Source organism: Pygocentrus nattereri, chromosome 21, assembly GCF_015220715.1.
Source record: "Pygocentrus nattereri isolate fPygNat1 chromosome 21, fPygNat1.pri, whole genome shotgun sequence".
Lineage (NCBI taxonomy): Eukaryota > Metazoa > Chordata > Actinopteri > Characiformes > Serrasalmidae > Pygocentrus > Pygocentrus nattereri.
The window spans coordinates 23,688,179-23,706,730 of record NC_051231.1 but is presented as its reverse complement, the minus strand read 5'-3'; the positions used below and the strand labels follow the sequence as shown (position 1 = coordinate 23,706,730).

The 18,552-nt window shown below is 41.5% G+C and overlaps 1 protein-coding gene across 8 annotated transcripts in view; it reads left to right on the top strand.

The window, feature by feature from the left end:
• The first annotated feature begins 5,277 nt into the window (after positions 1–5,277).
• Positions 5,278–18,552, top strand: part of kif21b (kinesin family member 21B) — an 86,586-nt gene continuing 73,311 nt past the window's right edge. For 5 of the 8 annotated variants that reach the window (XM_017712853.2, XM_017712861.2, XM_017712841.2 and 2 more), the window contains exon 1: positions 5,280–5,756. In XM_017712853.2, the coding sequence (XP_017568342.1) occupies positions 5,716–5,756 (41 nt within the window). In that variant the 5' untranslated portion in view covers positions 5,280–5,715. Of the gene's footprint in view, positions 5,757–18,552 lie in introns of all 8 variants that reach the window. The other 3 variants (XM_017712848.2, XM_037532314.1, XM_037532313.1) reach the window with 2 other exon arrangements.

The window sequence follows — 18,552 nt, the reverse complement described above, 5'->3', positions numbered from 1 at the left end:
ATGTCCAGCAGAGAAAGCTACCCTTTAACAAAGCAAGCCAATAAAATACCACTGATAGGAACCACTGATGTGATCCAAAGCTCACCCACAGCAGGGCTGACCAACCAAAAGAGGAAGGACCAGTGTTGTTTGACACCTGAGAAAGCTGCCTCAGGAAGCTTTAATCCATTTATAGTTGTACACTAATGTAAATGCTAAAAAGAGCTATAATATTCTCAATAGTGTACAAGGAAGCAGCAGATACCTGATGTATCCACAGTCTTTTGTAGAAACTGTTGGAAGGCTTATACAAGTTTCACACACAATGCATCACACTTTGTATTTTTACTAAAATACATACATTTCAGTAGCACATTATTTTAAACTGGAGACTCAATGTTATGGAGCGATTCTAAACAAACTGTGCTGTAATTTCTCATTAGGGAGAATGGGATTTCCCAGCGGTGGTTCAGGGGACTTAATGGTGATTCATCTGAAATTCCTTTTCTCATTTGTCTTTTCATCTGATTTTATATATTAAGAAACTATTTCTCTAGTGTCTCCTAGACAACAGAAATATTAAGATGTATTATGTCAAAGTTCTGTAAATCTTATTCAGCCTTGCAACATATGCTAGGTGAGAACACACTTAGAGCATGGATGCTCTATAAATGCTCTTATATGCTCCAGTTTAAAATGTTATGCCAACAATCATGAGTATTATTGTAGCATATTATAAATAGGCAGATTGAAAATGATGAATTAAACAGCACTCTGAATTCACATATTTTGACAAAAGTGTACTGTAGCACACAAATTTCCTATTGGAGATAAATCAAGTCCGTCCATCTGCCCATCTGCCCATCTGTCCATCTAAAAACAGCTGTTTAATTTCTTATTAAATTTAAGGGAGCCTCAACTGTGAGGCTCCCGAGTGGTGCAACCATCTAAATCATTGGGAGATCGCCAGTTTAGTCCCTGGTGATGCCTTAGTCATTTGTGGCTGGGAGAATAAGACAGCATATGTTCTCTTTGGGAGGGTAGGATGGCCCTCCCTATCACTAAGTGTGATGCTAGCCAATGCAAGCATGTGCTTACCTTCAAAGTCTCGGTAGCATTGTATGATGGGGAGACCTGGCGAGTGGGTTAAAAAAAAAAAGAAAAACAAAAACTGATTGTGGGCAGGGCATAGATAGGTCAAATGTCTTTTAGCAGTACTCTAGGCATGGTGGAGAGAGTTGGATTCAAACCTGGATTTACTGGCAGGTCTGTCTTCCAGCACAGATGGTCGTGTGTATGATGGTCATGTGTGTGTATCTGTATGGGGGTGTGTGCGTGTATACACACTCTAGAGTGTAGCCCAAGGGTACACTCATCAGACTGATGACCTAGATGAAGTCAGAACCAGCTGACTCTGTGCCGGGCTGCTCTCTCTCTCTCTCTTGTCAAAATGTGTGCTTGTCCCCACAACAATGTAGCAGACATGGGCTGTGGCTAGTCTGCGTAAACCCCCCCCCCCCCCCCCGCCCTCCCCAACACACACGTGCACACACTTGGCCAAGCATTGCACCCCTGGCTATTATATTGAAGGCTTTGTCTGTTGATACAGACACAGCAGGGGATGTCCAACGCACAGTGTGACGTGTGCTGGGGCCTGAATGCTGTTGACCATTATAACGCATACATACACAGTCTGGATGTGGGGGTCAAACACGTGTCCCGTTTCTATTCTATATAATATACCTATCTAGGTGACTAAATGTACTTAGATACTTAGATACGTCTGATGCTAAACTTAACATTAAACTGACTCATTCCTGTTTTTTTCTGGACATTTTTTGACCAACACACACACACAAACAGTGTAGATGATAATTACAGTGGTGAACCATGCATATTTGAGCTAGGCCTTCAGTCCAGGCTGTAACTGTCAAAACTCATTTACTTTTCTGTGACAAAAACCACCTCTAGGACAGGGCTAATTTCTGCTAGCTCCCCAATGAGGTTCTATTGCAACAATGTACAAGAACATTTTTTGGCTAATTCAACTTCCAAACGGCCTGATCCCACCAATTGTAAATCAATACTTTGTTGGTTGATTCCATTGTCAGTCCTAATAATGTTGGTGGTAATCTGACACATTAGGCCTTACATTCAGCTTGTGATGTCCTAACCAGTAAAACAACTCAATGGGTGTTGTACTTAGACATGGGAGAAAAATATAATAAGAACCTATTGACCACAATAGACCATTTTTCATTTGGTGCTTCAAGATGTTTCCAACCAAAACCATTTAATATGTTAATACTTGAAATGAACTAAACTTAAATATAGTGGTTAAAGCTCTTTTGCCAGAGGAAACCATGACTGTAGCCTAGTATATGCATGTAGTACGGCTTAGCCCTGGCTGCATTAGGTGTGTGTCCCTGTTCCTCGTGTTTATGCTAAGCCAATGAGTTGGCAAAAAGCAATTGCATAATCCCTATTCAATTCCAAATTGTGGATGAGGTTTATTAAAGAATGTGAATCAGCTTATGTCTTCAAAAGCCAAAAATAGAAACTCAACAGTGGAGGATTATGGAAACATCAAAGACAGATTAAGAAAAAAAATTTAATGTGCTCTTGGCGCTATCGCTGTCATGCTCATATAGATGTCTCTATACGGATCCTTTTCATTACACGGCTGAAATAATGTGCCTTTTTTGTCTTTGCATTGCTCCCAAGCTCCGGTAGGTTTTGGCGTCTTCCATGCTAATGCAGTTCCTGAATGAGTGCAGATATGCGCAGAAATAGATTTGGTACAATTACAAGGACCTACAGCACAATAAATAGCTTCAATAGAGGTTTAACTGTGGTCACACGTAGACGTGTGATACATAAAAAGCAAAGCCACCAAGGTTTCTGGTCTCTATACTTAGATCATGTGGTGCTTGAAATGCCAAAGCATATTGGTTTCATAAAGATGCTCTCAATAGCTCTTGCATAAACATATAATCCTTAGATAGGGTTTTCAAAGATCACTGACATCTTGAACAGCCACATTTCCTTCAAGATGTCACTTTATAGCATAGCATTAAGATGAATGTCTAATGCCAGTTACCAAGCTGGAGCAACAGTCAGTAAGTCCTGTACGTCTGTGGGGACAAATGCCAAGAAAAGGGCTGCAAGTGCCTTTTTATATAGATTGTGAAAGCTTGTGTTATGCAATCTGCCTCTCATATGATACAGTGCTCTCCCACTTGTTTTGGTCAGAGAAATCCATGTGCAGGATTGAGAATGATCCTTGTAAAGTAATCTGCTCGAGAATTCAGTATTCCCATGAAAACATGCACAAGTGTGTTGGACAAAGTGCAGCTTGGAACAGTAAGCTAAAGCTCTAAGCCCTGCACTTCCTGTGTACATGCCCCTTAAAGTAACCTAATTTCAGCTGTGCGCCAAATGTGAGTCACCTTGTGAAGCCTAATGTTTTATGGCATGTCTACTGGGAATGGAACAGGACCCAGTGTCTGGGGAACGTGTCTGCCTTTGGGCTACTTTAGAAGGCCCTTAGTCTAGTCCTCCTCACCTCCAGTCCCGCAGTCCACCACAGTTTGTGTTACCCCACCAGTAACACATCTGATTCAGTAAGCTAACAATGTGATTTGGGTAGGAAAAACACAGCCTTTAAGGTCATATGATGAAGTAGAGTACATAGAAGTTTTCGATGACGTCAAAGCTATTTTCAACATCGCTATGCCAGCTAGCCAAAAAAAAGCTACAACACATATTTCACAACCTTGTTGCTCTGTTTATGTCTCATATAGACCACATGATCACATATCGCTGTTGTCGGGAACAAAAGCTTGTATCTCCAAAATGCTAACTTTACAGGAGAAAGACAAAACCTACTTTACTTTTAATGTAAGTCAATGGAACCAGACATCCCCCACCACCCCAAGTCATTTTGGGCCATTTCTTTTGGTCCATTCATCATGAAATTTACACACGATATAAAAAACAACAGGCATTTTCAAATTATATAAAAAAAAGAAAAATGCCAAAAATGGAGATACAAGGTCTTGTTCTGACAACAGCGATATGTTGAGTAAGCAGTTCTTTCTCAGAGAAAATACCACCCCATTTGCAGTTTAGAGCAGCTTAAACTGAGCAACTGCCCGATGATAAATGTGTTTTGAGTCAACAATGTTTTGGTTCTTTTCTAAGTACAGAAAAAGAGCCAAAGCTATTGTATGCAGTAATTGATGTTAATACAGATGCAGCAGACAGAGATTAGGCTGAAAAAAGCTGGAGTCTTTCTTTAATATTAAAAGTACTGCTGCCTTAAAAGGCAACTCCACTAATTTGTAAAAAAATTCTACATAATTAAATGGTTGAAATGGGCGGCACGGTGGTGCGGTGGTTTAGTGCTGTCGCCTCACAGCAAGGAGGGCCTGGGTTCGATTCCCTGGCTGGGTGACCGGGGTCCTCTCTGTGTGGAGTTTGCATGTTCTCCCCGTGTCTGCGTGGGTTTTCTCCGGTTTCCTCCCACAGTCCAAAGACATGCAGTCAGGCCAATTGGACATGCTAAATCGCCCCTAGGTGTGAGTGTGATTGTGTATGTCTGTCTGTCTGCCCTGTGATGGACTGGCGTCTGGGGTGTATCCTGCCTTCCGTCCAATGACTGCTGGGATAGGCTCCAGCACCCCTGTGAGAAGCGGCTTGGAAAATTAATGAATGAATAAATGACTCTGTTTACATCTCAAGGACTGAATTGTTCAGAAGTGTTGAAAAAATTGTGGAATTCCCCTTTAAGTTCCTAAAAACCTGATTTGTGTTCAAGTGGTTTGGTCGGCAATTGAATAGACGCGTGTGGATGATGTGTGGCGGCTGAATAACTGAAATACAACCAGTTTGTCAGCAGCAATCGTTGCTTTTTTGTGGAGACGGGACTCATCGAAAAATCCCAGTTTCCCACTAGTAAATACGACATTTGGTGATTTTCACTATTATTATCTTTTCTTGTCTGACTGCGCTGCGTACGGTAGCTCAGCGTACACAACACTTTAATCCGCTTCTCACAATTATAGCCTATTTTACTATAACAGCAATAGACCAGCCATTCTTCTTATAGACCAGCCATTCTTCCTTTCAGTCTCTGGCCCGGTGTGCCCTATAACACCCAGGAGCTGTTTTAAACGCTGCCCTTTGTACCTTTTCTCCTCAGAGCCACTTCTCTCAGTTTACAGCCGTTAAACTCGACTCAGATGTTGCCTTCTGTTCACTCCTAGCTGTGCGTGCTCTTCGGTTAAGCCGGTGCCGGCGTCTAATTGGCCAATTAGGGCGTGCAGTGGGCGGAACCAGCAGACGCGTGTGGTCGGGAGGCTGTCAGTCACTCCGCAAGTCCACGCCCACCCCCGGCGTGAGAAAGGAGGTTCAGCGACGACTGTGCGGTTTCGTGTGTGTAGGCTGAGACACAGACACATATGACAGTTCACAGCGGAACTGCAGGACTGCAGAGGAGAAGAATACAGCCACTTTTGCCATGTTTTAGGAAAATGTTTTACCTGCTTCCTTTCAGCCGTGTTGTTCACGGATACGGACAATGTCTGGGTTCGCGTCGCTAACTGTTGTTCCGACGTGACAGACGAGACGAGTGCTGGTAGACACCACAGCGTTTCTGCAGATAGGCTACCACACACAAACTGACAGCACTTCTCACCTGAAGGACGAGCTGTGAAAGCCGGAGAAGGAGAAACGATGGCGGGGCAAAACGACTGCTGTGTCAAAGTCTGTCTAAGGTAAGGCAGAGTCTTCTTTTTTTTCATTCCACGCAGAAAATCCGCCGACTCAGGTAATGTAACGTAACGTTGGTATCTCGTGCAGGCTAACGGTCGTTTCCTCTTTGTGTGAGGAGACTGACACGAAGAACACTTAGCGCACATGTTCACACGTCGTGTGGTCACATACAAGCCTAATAGAAGAGTTTTAAGACCGTCGTGGCTCTGTGGCGGTGTTTTTGGGCGGTACTGCGAGAGGTAATTCACGAGACGAGGTGTGAGGTGGGTCTCGCGCGTTTTACACACAGCGCTGAAGCCCCTGAAGCCCCCTGTGCGTAAAATAGCACATCCTGACAGACTATCGTCTAATATTTAGCATTTTTCTACAACGTTTCTCAAACACCTTCCCATGGGTGACAGCAGCTGTAGTGCATGATCACATTTCATAATATCGTCCAGCCTTCACTGCAGAAGTCCATACATCGACCTCCTGAGGATTTTAGTAACCAACTATGGAGTTTGCAAGAGTAATAAAATACCATTTTGCTGCAAGACTAAGCTGCAAAGCAGTGTCTCCCTTTAAAATCAGTGGTCTGTCATGTTCTTTGTTAATACCCTCTGGCTGCTCAGGATAAAGGATTGATCCACTGTAGAGGAGGATTCAGTGTGATTGCAGCTCGCTGTGCATCAATTCAAGTCACATTGACGTTTCTGATCAAGTGCAGGGGGTGGATGAGTTCATAAAATAGTGCTGCATGTGAGCAATCGAGGATGGTAACCAGCTAGAGTCTAAAGCTAGACCTGGTCCGCCTATTGTCTGCTCACCACTCTTCTGAGATCTGACCTGAGGGTGGGGTGGGGGGGTGGGGGCATGAGTGCAGTTCAGTCTGTGGTCAAGAAATGAGGTGTAATGGTTCTCTGAAGCCGAGCGTGACAGACAGCCCCATTTCCCCAGGCTGCGAGCCCCGTCTGTGGCTTCCTTTGTGCTCTGCTGCTGCACAAAAGAGGAAGCATAACGTACTAAAATGCTGAAAGGGCTGAGCCAAGCCTACGGCGGATGGGCTTCATATTAGGAAGTGAAGCTGCAGGTGCATGCTTCTGCATTGATTGCATTGGTGTATTCTGTACAGGCATGGCTTGCATGCCGTGGAGGTCATACCTGCAGATGGGAGGGTGCCGTGGCATCTATGAATGAAGTGGTGCTCACGTGGTCCTCTGAGCATGACAAAGGTGGCTGCGCTGCCAGTTTAAAGGTTTACGTCATCCAAGAACACGTCTGTCTGGCACCTCATGCACTTTGTGTGGGCGCCTTAGGGACGAACAGCCTGGTAGTGTCATGTGGGCAAATGCACAGAGAACTCAGGAGTTGCACAATTGCCTGTTCTGTTTAGCAATATCTTGTCAAGAATATACATTGCTGGGTGTGATCAGGACACAGAGAGGACTAAGGGTCAGCAATATGTGAAAAAGCATAATATAATACTTACTGCATTTAAAAATGATATTGGAAACTATGAAAAGCAAGATTTCACTATATTCAATAAAGCAAACTCAAGGTATTTCCACAACAGGGCATAGACTTTGACAGCTACATCACTTGGGAGTCTCTACTAAATCTCTTTTTAATGAAACATGCAGTTGGTCAGTGTTCTGAAAAGATGGGCGATGCCCACAACATCGCAGTATGTATATGTTAGTTTTAGTTTTTTACCGTTGTAAATTCAGTGCTGTGTAAATGGCAGTAGACTTGTATAGGTGCTCATTGATTATGATACAGTCTTAAAGATTTCTGTGGTCAGGACTATGTCTGTGTAGTAAGCATCACGTTTTTGCGTATAATCTTTGTTCCCACATCTTCTCTGATTGAGCGTGTGCTGACCCTTTCCCATAGTGTTTTTTTTTTCTGTGCCCCCTCTTTTCCTGCTTTTCCGTAATCGCTGTTAATGCCTGTCATTGAAAGATTGATTTTTCTTCTCCTGCAGTGGGTGGGAACTGGTATTTGTATTTGTATGTGTGTGAGTTTCTCCCCAGGGCCTGTGTCATCTGCAGGCCATGCTTTTCTTTGCCCCCACCCTGGTGCTGGCAAATGAGAAGATCTTCAGATGTTGAGTCACTGTTGTTATAATTAGACCCAAAGAGAAAATGTGTTTAGAGGCAACTGTTAATGATTCTCAGGCGATACAGAAGAGGACATCTATAACATGTAGACTTTGTGTCTGCTGTTTGAGGCAGCTCTCAGAAATGTCTCTGGAGGCTGGAGATAACCCGTATCTCATGCCTTCTTTGGGAATTGTCTGGAATTCATAATCATATAGTGCTAAAAATATTTCATCTTGGTTTGACACAGATTTAGGCTTAATAGTTGCCAAACTGCACAATCTGAGTGATGCCCCGTCTCAGGGATGAGGGCAGGAGGCCGTCAGTTTTGAAAAATGAATGTCCTGTTTACATGTCCAGTCTGCTTCCTCACGACATTGTTTGAACTTTGCTAGGGCCAGGCTGAGAATGTGTGGGGTTTTTGGGGGGAGCTGGTTTTAAGAGGTGAACTGTGTGGGAACCAGTCTCGTAATAGCCCTGTTTATGGGAATGGCCCCCTTCCTCAAGGCTGCAGGGGTGAAGCGTGAATGATTTGGGCTTGTTAAGATCTCCTCTTGATTAAGAGCTTCATGGTAGCTTTACAGACGTGCTCTTCGTTTCCTTCTCATTGGAATCACATGTTGAGGCCATTTTGACCCCCAGGAGGCATGACTGTGAGTCTTGTTTTTTTGAACTTACATGAAACCAGTTTGATCCTAAGCAAACTCAGATTTTGAGCATTGGAGCAGGAATTGGCTAGATGAGCCCAGATCAGCACAGAATGACACAAAAGGGAGGAACACTGCAGTGACTTTGCTGCAAAGGTGTGCTCCACCTTTTTGTTATAAACTCTGCATTGCTTGTGTAATTGTAAGGCCAACCACATGGGCTCTGCCCCAATTGTGACAAGAAGAGAGAAAATTGGATCCTAATACAGCTTTTTAGTCCTGACGAACTGCTTAACTGTAGCTGCAGAAACAATTCCTCAGGGCTGTGCCAAATCAATTGATAATGAATTTGATGATTTGATTAATCTGAAGATTAATGTAGGCACTCTGTGGTGCACAACCTAGGGACGGGTGTAGGGCTTCTTTGTAATGTGGTGTAGTGATGTAGTTATGTCTATTGTCTTCTGAGGTCTCTTTCGCAGCTCCATTAGTGATTTCGGACTGTGTATGCGAACAGAATGACTTCCCCTCAGCCACGCGGGCCAGAGGCACTCCTTCACACTGTTTCCTGTTGCCGTAGCATTACGAAGCATCTCGTCAGAGGCAAGGGCAGGATGGGTGGAGCAAGCCCTGAGTGATTGAAGATCTGCTGCAGTCGTCCCCGAACCACAGCATGCATTGGCATTACATCTGACACACAAAAGTGCTTATCACAGGGGTGAGGGCAAAAATGTGTCTAATGCTAAACTACGACATAGGCATGTGCACTATGTTATGGTGTTTGAGTTAGAATTACTTCTTTAAAATAGGTTAGGGCTATCTCTGTCAAAAAGAATCAAAGCTCTCGGTGGAAACACCAAGACCTTTGGTACTGGTATTGAAAAGCCAGCCAGCAATAATATTACACAAAAGCAAAGGTCCTTCTGTGGTGTGACACCATAGAAAAACTGTTGAGTGGATGATTTTTAAAAGAACCATTCTTGTAAATAAGATTTAAGAGTGAAGAGCCTTTGTAAAGTTTAAAACAACTCTAAAAAGGTTTTATTTAGAACCACCAAAAAGGGCTTTCCTAAAACTATTTGCTCTAGCCAAGAACCGCTTTTAAGAGTTCACAGTATTCATTTTAGGGAGTACAATGTGCTAGTGAGGAAGTGAAGGCCGAAGAGGTCACGGCTATATGTCTGTGTTCTACTTATGACGCTAATCTGCTTTCCTGCGACCTACAGTAGCCTTTCAGGCCTTTTTAATAGGCGAAAACATTGATGACACACAATTGCAAGCTCTGCATAAAATATCACAAGCCGTAACTGGCTCACAGCTCTTGCTTGCCTCAGGCCCTCTTTTTAAAAGGCCATCCACAGTCACCTCCTCTCTCCCCAGTAGTTTCAATGAAACGACAGTGAGGATAAGAGATGGGGCGAGGGAGCAGGGGACGGAAAAAAAGAGAGGGAGTCAATTGACGTTGTCCTCCTCAGTTAATTAGATGCTGTCCTTTTGGACTCCATTGCCTGATAGGATGAAAAGAGTAGCTGTGTTTTCAGATGAAAAGAGGAAGAGATCGGGTGGAGGGGAAGCAGGGGGGAGGGACAGAGAGAGAGAGAGAGAGAGAGAGAGAGAGAGAGACAGAGAGAAATATAGCGAGAGAAAGCAGGAAGTGTCTCTTTCTCTTTCAGTGTCAAAAGGGCGGAAGAGGAAAAATAAACATTTAGCCCTTGCTGGAGGCAGACAAAGAGGAACATTTTGTTAATTGCGAGTGTGGTATAGATGATTCTGTGTGTGAGCAGGATGACAAGGACACACAGCTGTGTTGCTATTACAGTCTCCCACACACAGTGGCCCATGGGCAGAAGACTAAGGGGCTTACTGCTGCAGTCTGGAGCCAGGTGTGGACCCCTTGAGAGGCTGAATAGCAACTATGTTTTACACATACATACATCCTGGGATAGATGCACTTAGATGATGTGAAAGGAAACAGGCAATTAAAAGAATGAATTATTGTGACATGTCAGCCTGCAGTTATATATTAATAGAGGGCTGAGTGCTGTGTAAGCGTATGGGTAGGTCATTTAGGTTACGACTGAAATCAGAAATACATTTATACTGTACTTATGTTTTTACTGTAAGGGGGTGAGTGATATACCACTGTCATTGTGATATATTACTTCTCATTAAGCTTTCCTGTACGTATTGTGGACATCATCAATAAGGATGCACGTTCTGAATACTTTTGAAATTCAAATATTTGTAAGAGTTAGAATATTCGGTTAACTGCCTGAAATAGTAACTTCAGGAACAAAGACTTAATATTACACAGTAGGGACTGCATTAACTAGTGGATTAGTCATCTAATAGATCTACTAGTCGGTGCTGTGGGCAGTTGAGTGCTTGAAATACTGTGATTAAACACAAAGACCAAATGATTTTAAATAGTGTGGTGAAATACAGGCTCGTAAACCTGACAGGGTAGGGTCTTTTGTACCATGTTAAGAAAGCACCATTGGACTGACATGCAAAATCATTGACCCTTTTAGAGTGATGGGTGCAACGAAAAGAGACTTGGAGTACTGTTCAGCACATGTACTACGATATTTCATTTCATCTCAAGAAATAGATTTTTAAAATGGAGTATAATGAATTCTTCCTAGTTTTAGCAACTATGCCTGTATCTCTTAAGGCTTGTTGGTGAGTAGATGCAACAGAACACTCAGACTTGTGGATTACTTTTTTAGAGCCACATAATAAAAATGGCAATCATGTTATTCCTAGTATGTGGAGATGTACAGTTGAAAATACATCATATTATTCAAAATTAGTCAAGGGTAAGCTGACCTTTAACACCAGTTGAGCAAACTGGTAATAGATGGTCAAGACTTGTCATCGTTTGCACATTTTTTAACAAGTTTTTTCACCTCTGTGGATGGTGTGCCAGCATGTAAAGCAGCACTGATGTTTATTTAAAAAGAAATGGGGCTCCCAAGTGGGATAGCTGTTTAAAGTGTTTCCCTGTTGACAGGAAATTGTGAGTTCAGAGCCCAGAGGATGCGTAATAGGTGTTGTTTAACTTGATTTTGTGATGGTCAGTGTAACAGTGAGTAAAATTGAACTGTTCTCATAGTTTTTCAAGTATTTAAAATGCAGCACTACCTGTGACTATTTATTATACCCCACTTGTGTGTTGGGCAAGTGTCCTCGAGTGTTGTGATATTATGTTTCTGTCATGTTTCACACCCATGTATTAAAACCTTTTGTTGGGACGAGTGGACGATGGTCATAGCTCTCAGCTCCTCCCCAAACATATTTGTCATTTACAGTGGTACCTGTCTCAAAATGGATCCAAAGGCCCTTTGGCATTTTGGGCACTTAATCTGGGCACTATTTTGCTGACGGAGCTCCATTTGCCTTCTGCCACTTCTGAAGTGTAGCTAAGCTTCAAGGAATTTCAATGAGGCCTTTTCTTATTGAAAATTCAAATACACATACATGAGCCATTTACTTCCTTCACGCTCCAACAGGCCGCTCTGGCTCCCTGCCGGACTGTCCAGATCAGCAAGGCCACGAATGCAGGCCCCATTCCGCGACCCCACTGCTTATTCGTGAACCGCTTCCACTCCAGCCTTTTGAAATCCTGCCGACCCCCGTTGACCACCCTGCAACTCTCCCCTCTTTTTTGCCTAGCTCCAGAGTGAGATTGTGGGAACAATGAGGTGAATAGAGTGGCCTTTCATTATTGACATGGTACTTTATACAGCCTAATTTTTTGCTGTTCACATTGCATAACCATGATAGGACCATAAGAAATGCCCTGTCTGTCAGACCACAGGAATGACCAGCTCACTCATTTTGGTTCTCTGTTCTCTCCATGTATCACCGAGCCCGATAAGCAATAACAAAGGGCTGGTCTTTGGGATCTGGGTGAGCAGCCGGTAATTAAGCCCTTTCTGTGCTAAGAAGCTTACACACTTAAACAGTGCACTGGCTTGGACCTGTGTGATCTGCAGGGGAAGGAGAGGTGGTGGTCCCACATAGGCGTACTATGGTGTGAACGGAGCCAATTAATGCAGAAAGCAAGAGAGCAACTGAATAAAACCCAATGCTATTTAAAAGGCATTACTGACATTTGTAAACGTGTAGATTTTTTTTTATGTTTTTATTTCAAATGGTTGACCTCTCCATGCTCCTTCCACGTATGTTTTAGCAGTTCTAACATGTTTTAGCAGTTCTAACATGTTTTAGCAGTTGTTAAGAGATTGGACAGAACACTTTACAGAACGTTGACAAAAACACTGTGAACTCAATGAGAAATTGTAGCAATCTTTATTCAGAGCTGCTACATAACATTCTATTTCTAGTTTAAAGTGCTGTGCTACTTCTGTTATAGATAATTGAAACTAGGTAGGTTGGAAACGACAACACATTTGCATCCACGTCAACTATGGCTTAATAAATCTGTTCTAAAATTGTGACCTTTCACAAATGTATAAAATGAATATAAGTAAAAATAACATTTTAATTGTAAGTATTTCGACCAAAACTTTTCAAAAGGTTCATTGGGACTTTTAACAACATTCTGTATAGCTTTTCCTTATAGTTCCGACCCAAGAAAGCATTTGTGGACAAAGCATGAAGAGGTCAATTAAAGCAAGCAAAACAAGAAACAACAGGAAAAAAACACTTCAGCACACCATACCAATGACAATATCCTAACAAACATGCCAATATTCATAAATCATTAGTACAAACAGTGTAAGTACCATAGGGTGCACAAATTGAGGTTTAAGTGTGCATTGAGAATGCTAGAGGAGTCAAGTGTCTCATCCATTTTAAAAGTGGTCCATTGGATTCTTAGATGCATTGTGTGTAGCTCAGACTCGCTATGTCTTCTTCTGCCCATTTGCACTGAATGTGGATCGCATTTCCATTTCTCACCTTGAGCTGTTCTGACAGACGTGACGTTTAGAGAGCTCTGTGTGTGTGTGAGTCTCTTCATTCTCCACACAAACACTCACTCGTGCACACTAAACTCTTAACTCCACTGTGTATGCAGAGATGGCATTTAGCTAATCTGGCAGGGTGATCCCCAGGGAGGACCTCCAAGCATTCTGAATCATAAAGGCTGTCTCTTCTCTCGCCCCCACCTCCGAGGGGGTCATCCTGGGCCACAGAGCACAGGCTGCCCCACGCACACCCAGCTAATCTAAGCAGGGTCATGGAGAAATGCTGAACGGCGGATTTGGCCATATAGAGGCATTTAGCAAAAGGCGAGTGTAGCACTGGGGTTAATTATCATCTGTCTGTGGCACATTAATGCATATGAATGTTTGATGACTAGAGGTTAATGCACAGATTAAAACTGATTAACCTCAGTGACCTTTTAAAGGACAGAGAAGCTATATTGACTGATGTATTTAAGCTTCTTCAGAGAATATGCAGATTTTTGGATTTATGTTTCCGAAATTGAAGAATTCTCTTCTCTCTCTTTTTTTTTTTAACTCATTTACTCATTTGCATGCTCTCCCACCATGAAAATGAAATGCAGTAAAATAAAACCTGTATTATGCCACATTTTATATTTTTATTTTTATTTTTCACTAGTATGTAAAACTAAGCAAAACAAAAAAAGAAAAGAAAATTGCGAACTCAGAAATATCATATTATTAATTATTTTCTCAGTACAGTATGTACCTATTTTCACTTAGAAAATCAAAAGAAACATTTTTAACTTTAATGTAAGTTAATGTGATGTGATTATTAAGTTATTTTGTGGAGCTTCTATGAGCCATTTTGTCATGAAAAGATCACATAATGTAAAGTTCTAATAATTACTATGACTGTGATAGTAGGCTGTTACACACATTTTCCTTGCACCAGTCAGTTGTATAAATTTGGTCTGACACGTCAAGGGGGGCATCGCTGGGAGGATATAGCCTACATACAGCTAAAACTAGGTGAACAAAGCACTCCTACAATTGGAGTCGGAATATTTTTGTTATATATAAAACTGTACATGCCAGTATTAAAACATAAAACCAAACATCATTATGAGAAAAACTTCAGTGTTTTCTATTTGCTGATTTAAATTCAGTTATATTCACTGTTGAATTCATATACCTATTCATTCCAATGGCAGTTACAATGATTTGACATGACAGTAATAATATATTGTAAAATATTTGTGCTAAATTACTATTGTTGTAGGGGTCTTTCTCTTTCTTTGTCATTTCCCCACATACACACACATACATCAACACACTGCCACGCCTTACTGCAGTTCTCAGTCAGTCCTTGAAGCTGACCTTGAAGCAGCAGGAGGAGGTAACTGAACCTGGCCACTGGGACTTTACTGAGGCTTCTCCCATGTTACCATATGATTTTGTGTGAGTGAGTGTGTGTATGTGTTCCTATTTGCTTTCACATGTATTCATGTTTGTTCTTTTTCTGGATTGTGCATTTCCACAAATTGTTTCTTCCTTTAGGAACCTGCTTTGCCTAACTCTCTCATGACCTGTTTACATCTTGTATGCTCGTGTTTATATTTTGGGTCGACGTGTGTCCGTGCTTTGTCAGCATTTCAGAGCACATGTCTGGTGGAAGTAGACTCTGTTTCCTGTGAAGGACCAGTTTCTTAGCTTTACCCCTTATCGGTTGTGGAATATGTGTGCATGTATGTGAACTGTCCAAGAATCCGCTCTGCTGAGGTGGAATGTTGTGGCTTTATGGCACTAATCTTAGTTTGCTAGGTGGCTGAAGTTGGTGGAGCAGAGGTTTGTGTGCCCTAGTACACTTATGATTGAAGCTGCATCTCAAACATACATACAGTGGGGCTGCACAAAGTGTCCAGTGTACCACTTTTTAATAATTTTGATATTAATATTTACAGTATTGATCTTGCAGAATGCTGTCATATGCAAATGAGTCCTCTGACTCAGTAGGTGTTTTGTTGTGTGCTATGAGCATTCTCCTTAGATGTTCCAGATAAGTGTTTCTGTGGGTTTTCTGACAAAGTGAAATATTATGGTCAAGGTAAGGCTAGTATTTAAGCGTGTCACATTAAGAGCATACCAGTGCATTTTGAATATATTGCGTGTTGCAGCTGCATTATGTAGCTATTAGGGCTGTCAAACAATTCAAATGTTTAATTGTGATTGCATAGTTAATTGTGAGTAATCCCAATTGTCTTGTTTCCTTAAGTCTGAACTTATAGAAAGATTTCTTTCATTTAAAAAGCAGTACATTTTTTATAGTGGTATAAATGGACAAAATAAGCATCATCAGAATGTATTTATACAAAAATATTTGTGTAATATATTTATAAAATAACATTATTTTCCCTATTTTTATTGCTTTTAGTGGGGTGCTGGAGGCTATGTCTTTAAAATCCATTTAAAGGCGATGTTTGAAGGACAGTAGCAGTAGCAGATTCTATGTAGATTCTTCACACAGTGCTCAAGCAACTGGGCTTTAGCCTGGATTACTACTGCATGGTCTGAAAGGTCAAACAAGGAAAATATGTTAGCGGAGCCAAGCAAATTAGTGACATTTATAATTAAATTTATCATGCATACCCACACATACTCATTTCTTCTCATAAATAATGTTCTTTCAAACACACACAAAGTCTCTATCATATCCACTCCATTCAACTACTACACCCACTCCATCACATTATCCATGACCTTCTTCAGTTTCTGCTGTCTGTGCCATTGTTTGTTTAACAGGCTATTATGCCTGTGTTTTAAAGTTGTACTCATACAGCAGAGCAGCTCTTCTCTTTCCCACAGACCAGCCAGCACCCGGCTGTGCTGCATATAGCGTTTCTTTAGATCTTTATAATGGGCGTAATCCCATCCAGTAGGGCCCGCTCAGGGATCGGCTCCTGAACGTCCCTCTGGGAGTTGTAGGCTGGCTCAGTGTGGGATTGTAGGGTATGAGCTTAATTCTTTTGCTGTACTGCTAATTGATTGGGTAACAGAGAATGACAGACTACCACGGACTGTTAGATGATAAAATCTATAAAATCTTTTTTAAAACCTGCAAGAATAAATATTCAAAATGCTGAACAGTTTTTGCATAATTGGATTGAACAAACATGGTTTTACTTTGTAGGTTTTACTGCAAGCTGTGTGCGTGCGCGCGTGTTTGTCTGCATGCCAACTGAGGCACTTGTGCAGCACTTGTGACCACATGCACTAATCAGCCACTGAGTTATGGATACATGATATTTCAATCTAACAAAGTAGGTTGCATGATAAAGAGAGGGGCATGGCAGGTACTGTACTGAATGCTATTCAATTAAAACCCATCACCTTCCAGTAGAAGTGTTTATGACTGGAACCTATAAGCTCTAGGGCTCCATACAGAGTTATGGGAAACTTGTTTTTTTTTCCCTTCTTCAAGAAATGCACCAATATGGAATTTCTGAACCAATAAAGAAATTAACAAATAACATTTTAAAGACAGCTGAACGATTTAGGGAAAATAATAATTATAATAATAATCATGATTTTTTTCTTACCTATATTATGACTATGATTTAAAATGTGAATATTTTATGTATATTAATGTCCAGCCCTATTTTTCTGGCCATGAATATCAGCACATCCACTCCTTTTGGCTTGAGTCTTGACTGCTAAACACTAGTTATGGCTGTGTTGTCCTGTGAACAGCAATTGATGTTTGGTTGCTGTAGATTGGTCTCTTCTGCAGGCATTTCACAAGCATTGTGTTATTAGATAAAATTTTCCCACTTAAAACTTGTTCAGACAACATTGTTGTTAATAAAGGTTATCATTAAAATTGCAGCCCTTGCAATTTAAAAAACGCACTGCATTATAAATGCAGTATATATATTTCACTATAAAAAGGTACACCTTTTCAGTCATCTGCCAAGTTTACACTACACTTATATTCTTGTATTATGTAAATGTTTTAAATTATTTAGCAAACACTCTTATTCAGAGTCCTTCACAGTGTTAATTGAATATAATGTTAAGAGTCTTAGCCCAGGAGTCTCACTGGTATAGCAGTAATGTTACTGCTTTAACAGACAATTCCTCCAGATTTCTGTGCGTGGGGCAGTGTTATTATCCACAATGTTCTATTTAAATGAGTTGAAAAGATTAGAAAAGCACAGCACCAGCAACTACAGGACAATAAATTGTTGGTTTTAATTAGCAGTTATAATTCTAATGTCAGGCCGGTTTTAGTAGTTATATTTATCCATTTGCACTGTGTATCACTGGCCAATGTATTGAAAAGAAATACATTGGCCAGTGTTATATAGTGCATCCCTGTTTCCTTCTTTTCGCACCTTTCCCTGCCCCCGTTGGGACAGAGCCGAGCCTCCTGGCAGCAATACTACAAGCATCATGAGAGCCAGTGCCAGACAAGGACAACAGCATGTTGGCACTCAACGCTTACTCTTTCCACCACCTGTACCATCCAACTGTCCTCCATTTAATCAATCCACTGGGTTGTCTACCTGCTGGGGCCCTTCCCTTGATCTCACCGCGCTCACCTTCATTGGTAAAACGAGGCATAGGTGGCAATAATGGAGTTAGCCAAAGTCCCTAAAGGGATATTGGACAGCTGAGCCAAAGAAACTGGCCATGCTGGAGCAGCCACAGTATCACGGCCTGCTGTCCCCAAGCATCTTGGCCTTTGCTGGGGAGGAGAAGGTTGATGATCATATGGCGTCTGTGGTGACATATGTGGTGATATGACAGTGATCTCTTACTGCAGTGCCGTTATTGGATAGTGTCATTGGTGCTGAAGTATAGATCAAGTCTGCTTCTAACAATGACTCAGGCTAGATCACTAAAATCATATGGTTTTATATATGTTCATGACATTGTGGCTGTTATAACAAAACCTTATAATACTGCAGTTTCCCTGCAACTGTTGAACACTGGTTTATTTTTAAGATTAGCACAGTAAATAGCATTCTAATCATTGCAGCATTTGTCTTGAACATTTTTAAAATTTGGTCTCTACTACACACAGGGGCTTCTGTGTGACCTCTTGGGTATGTGTATGAATGGAGCTTCTCATTATTCTCTGAAAAATCAATATGATCG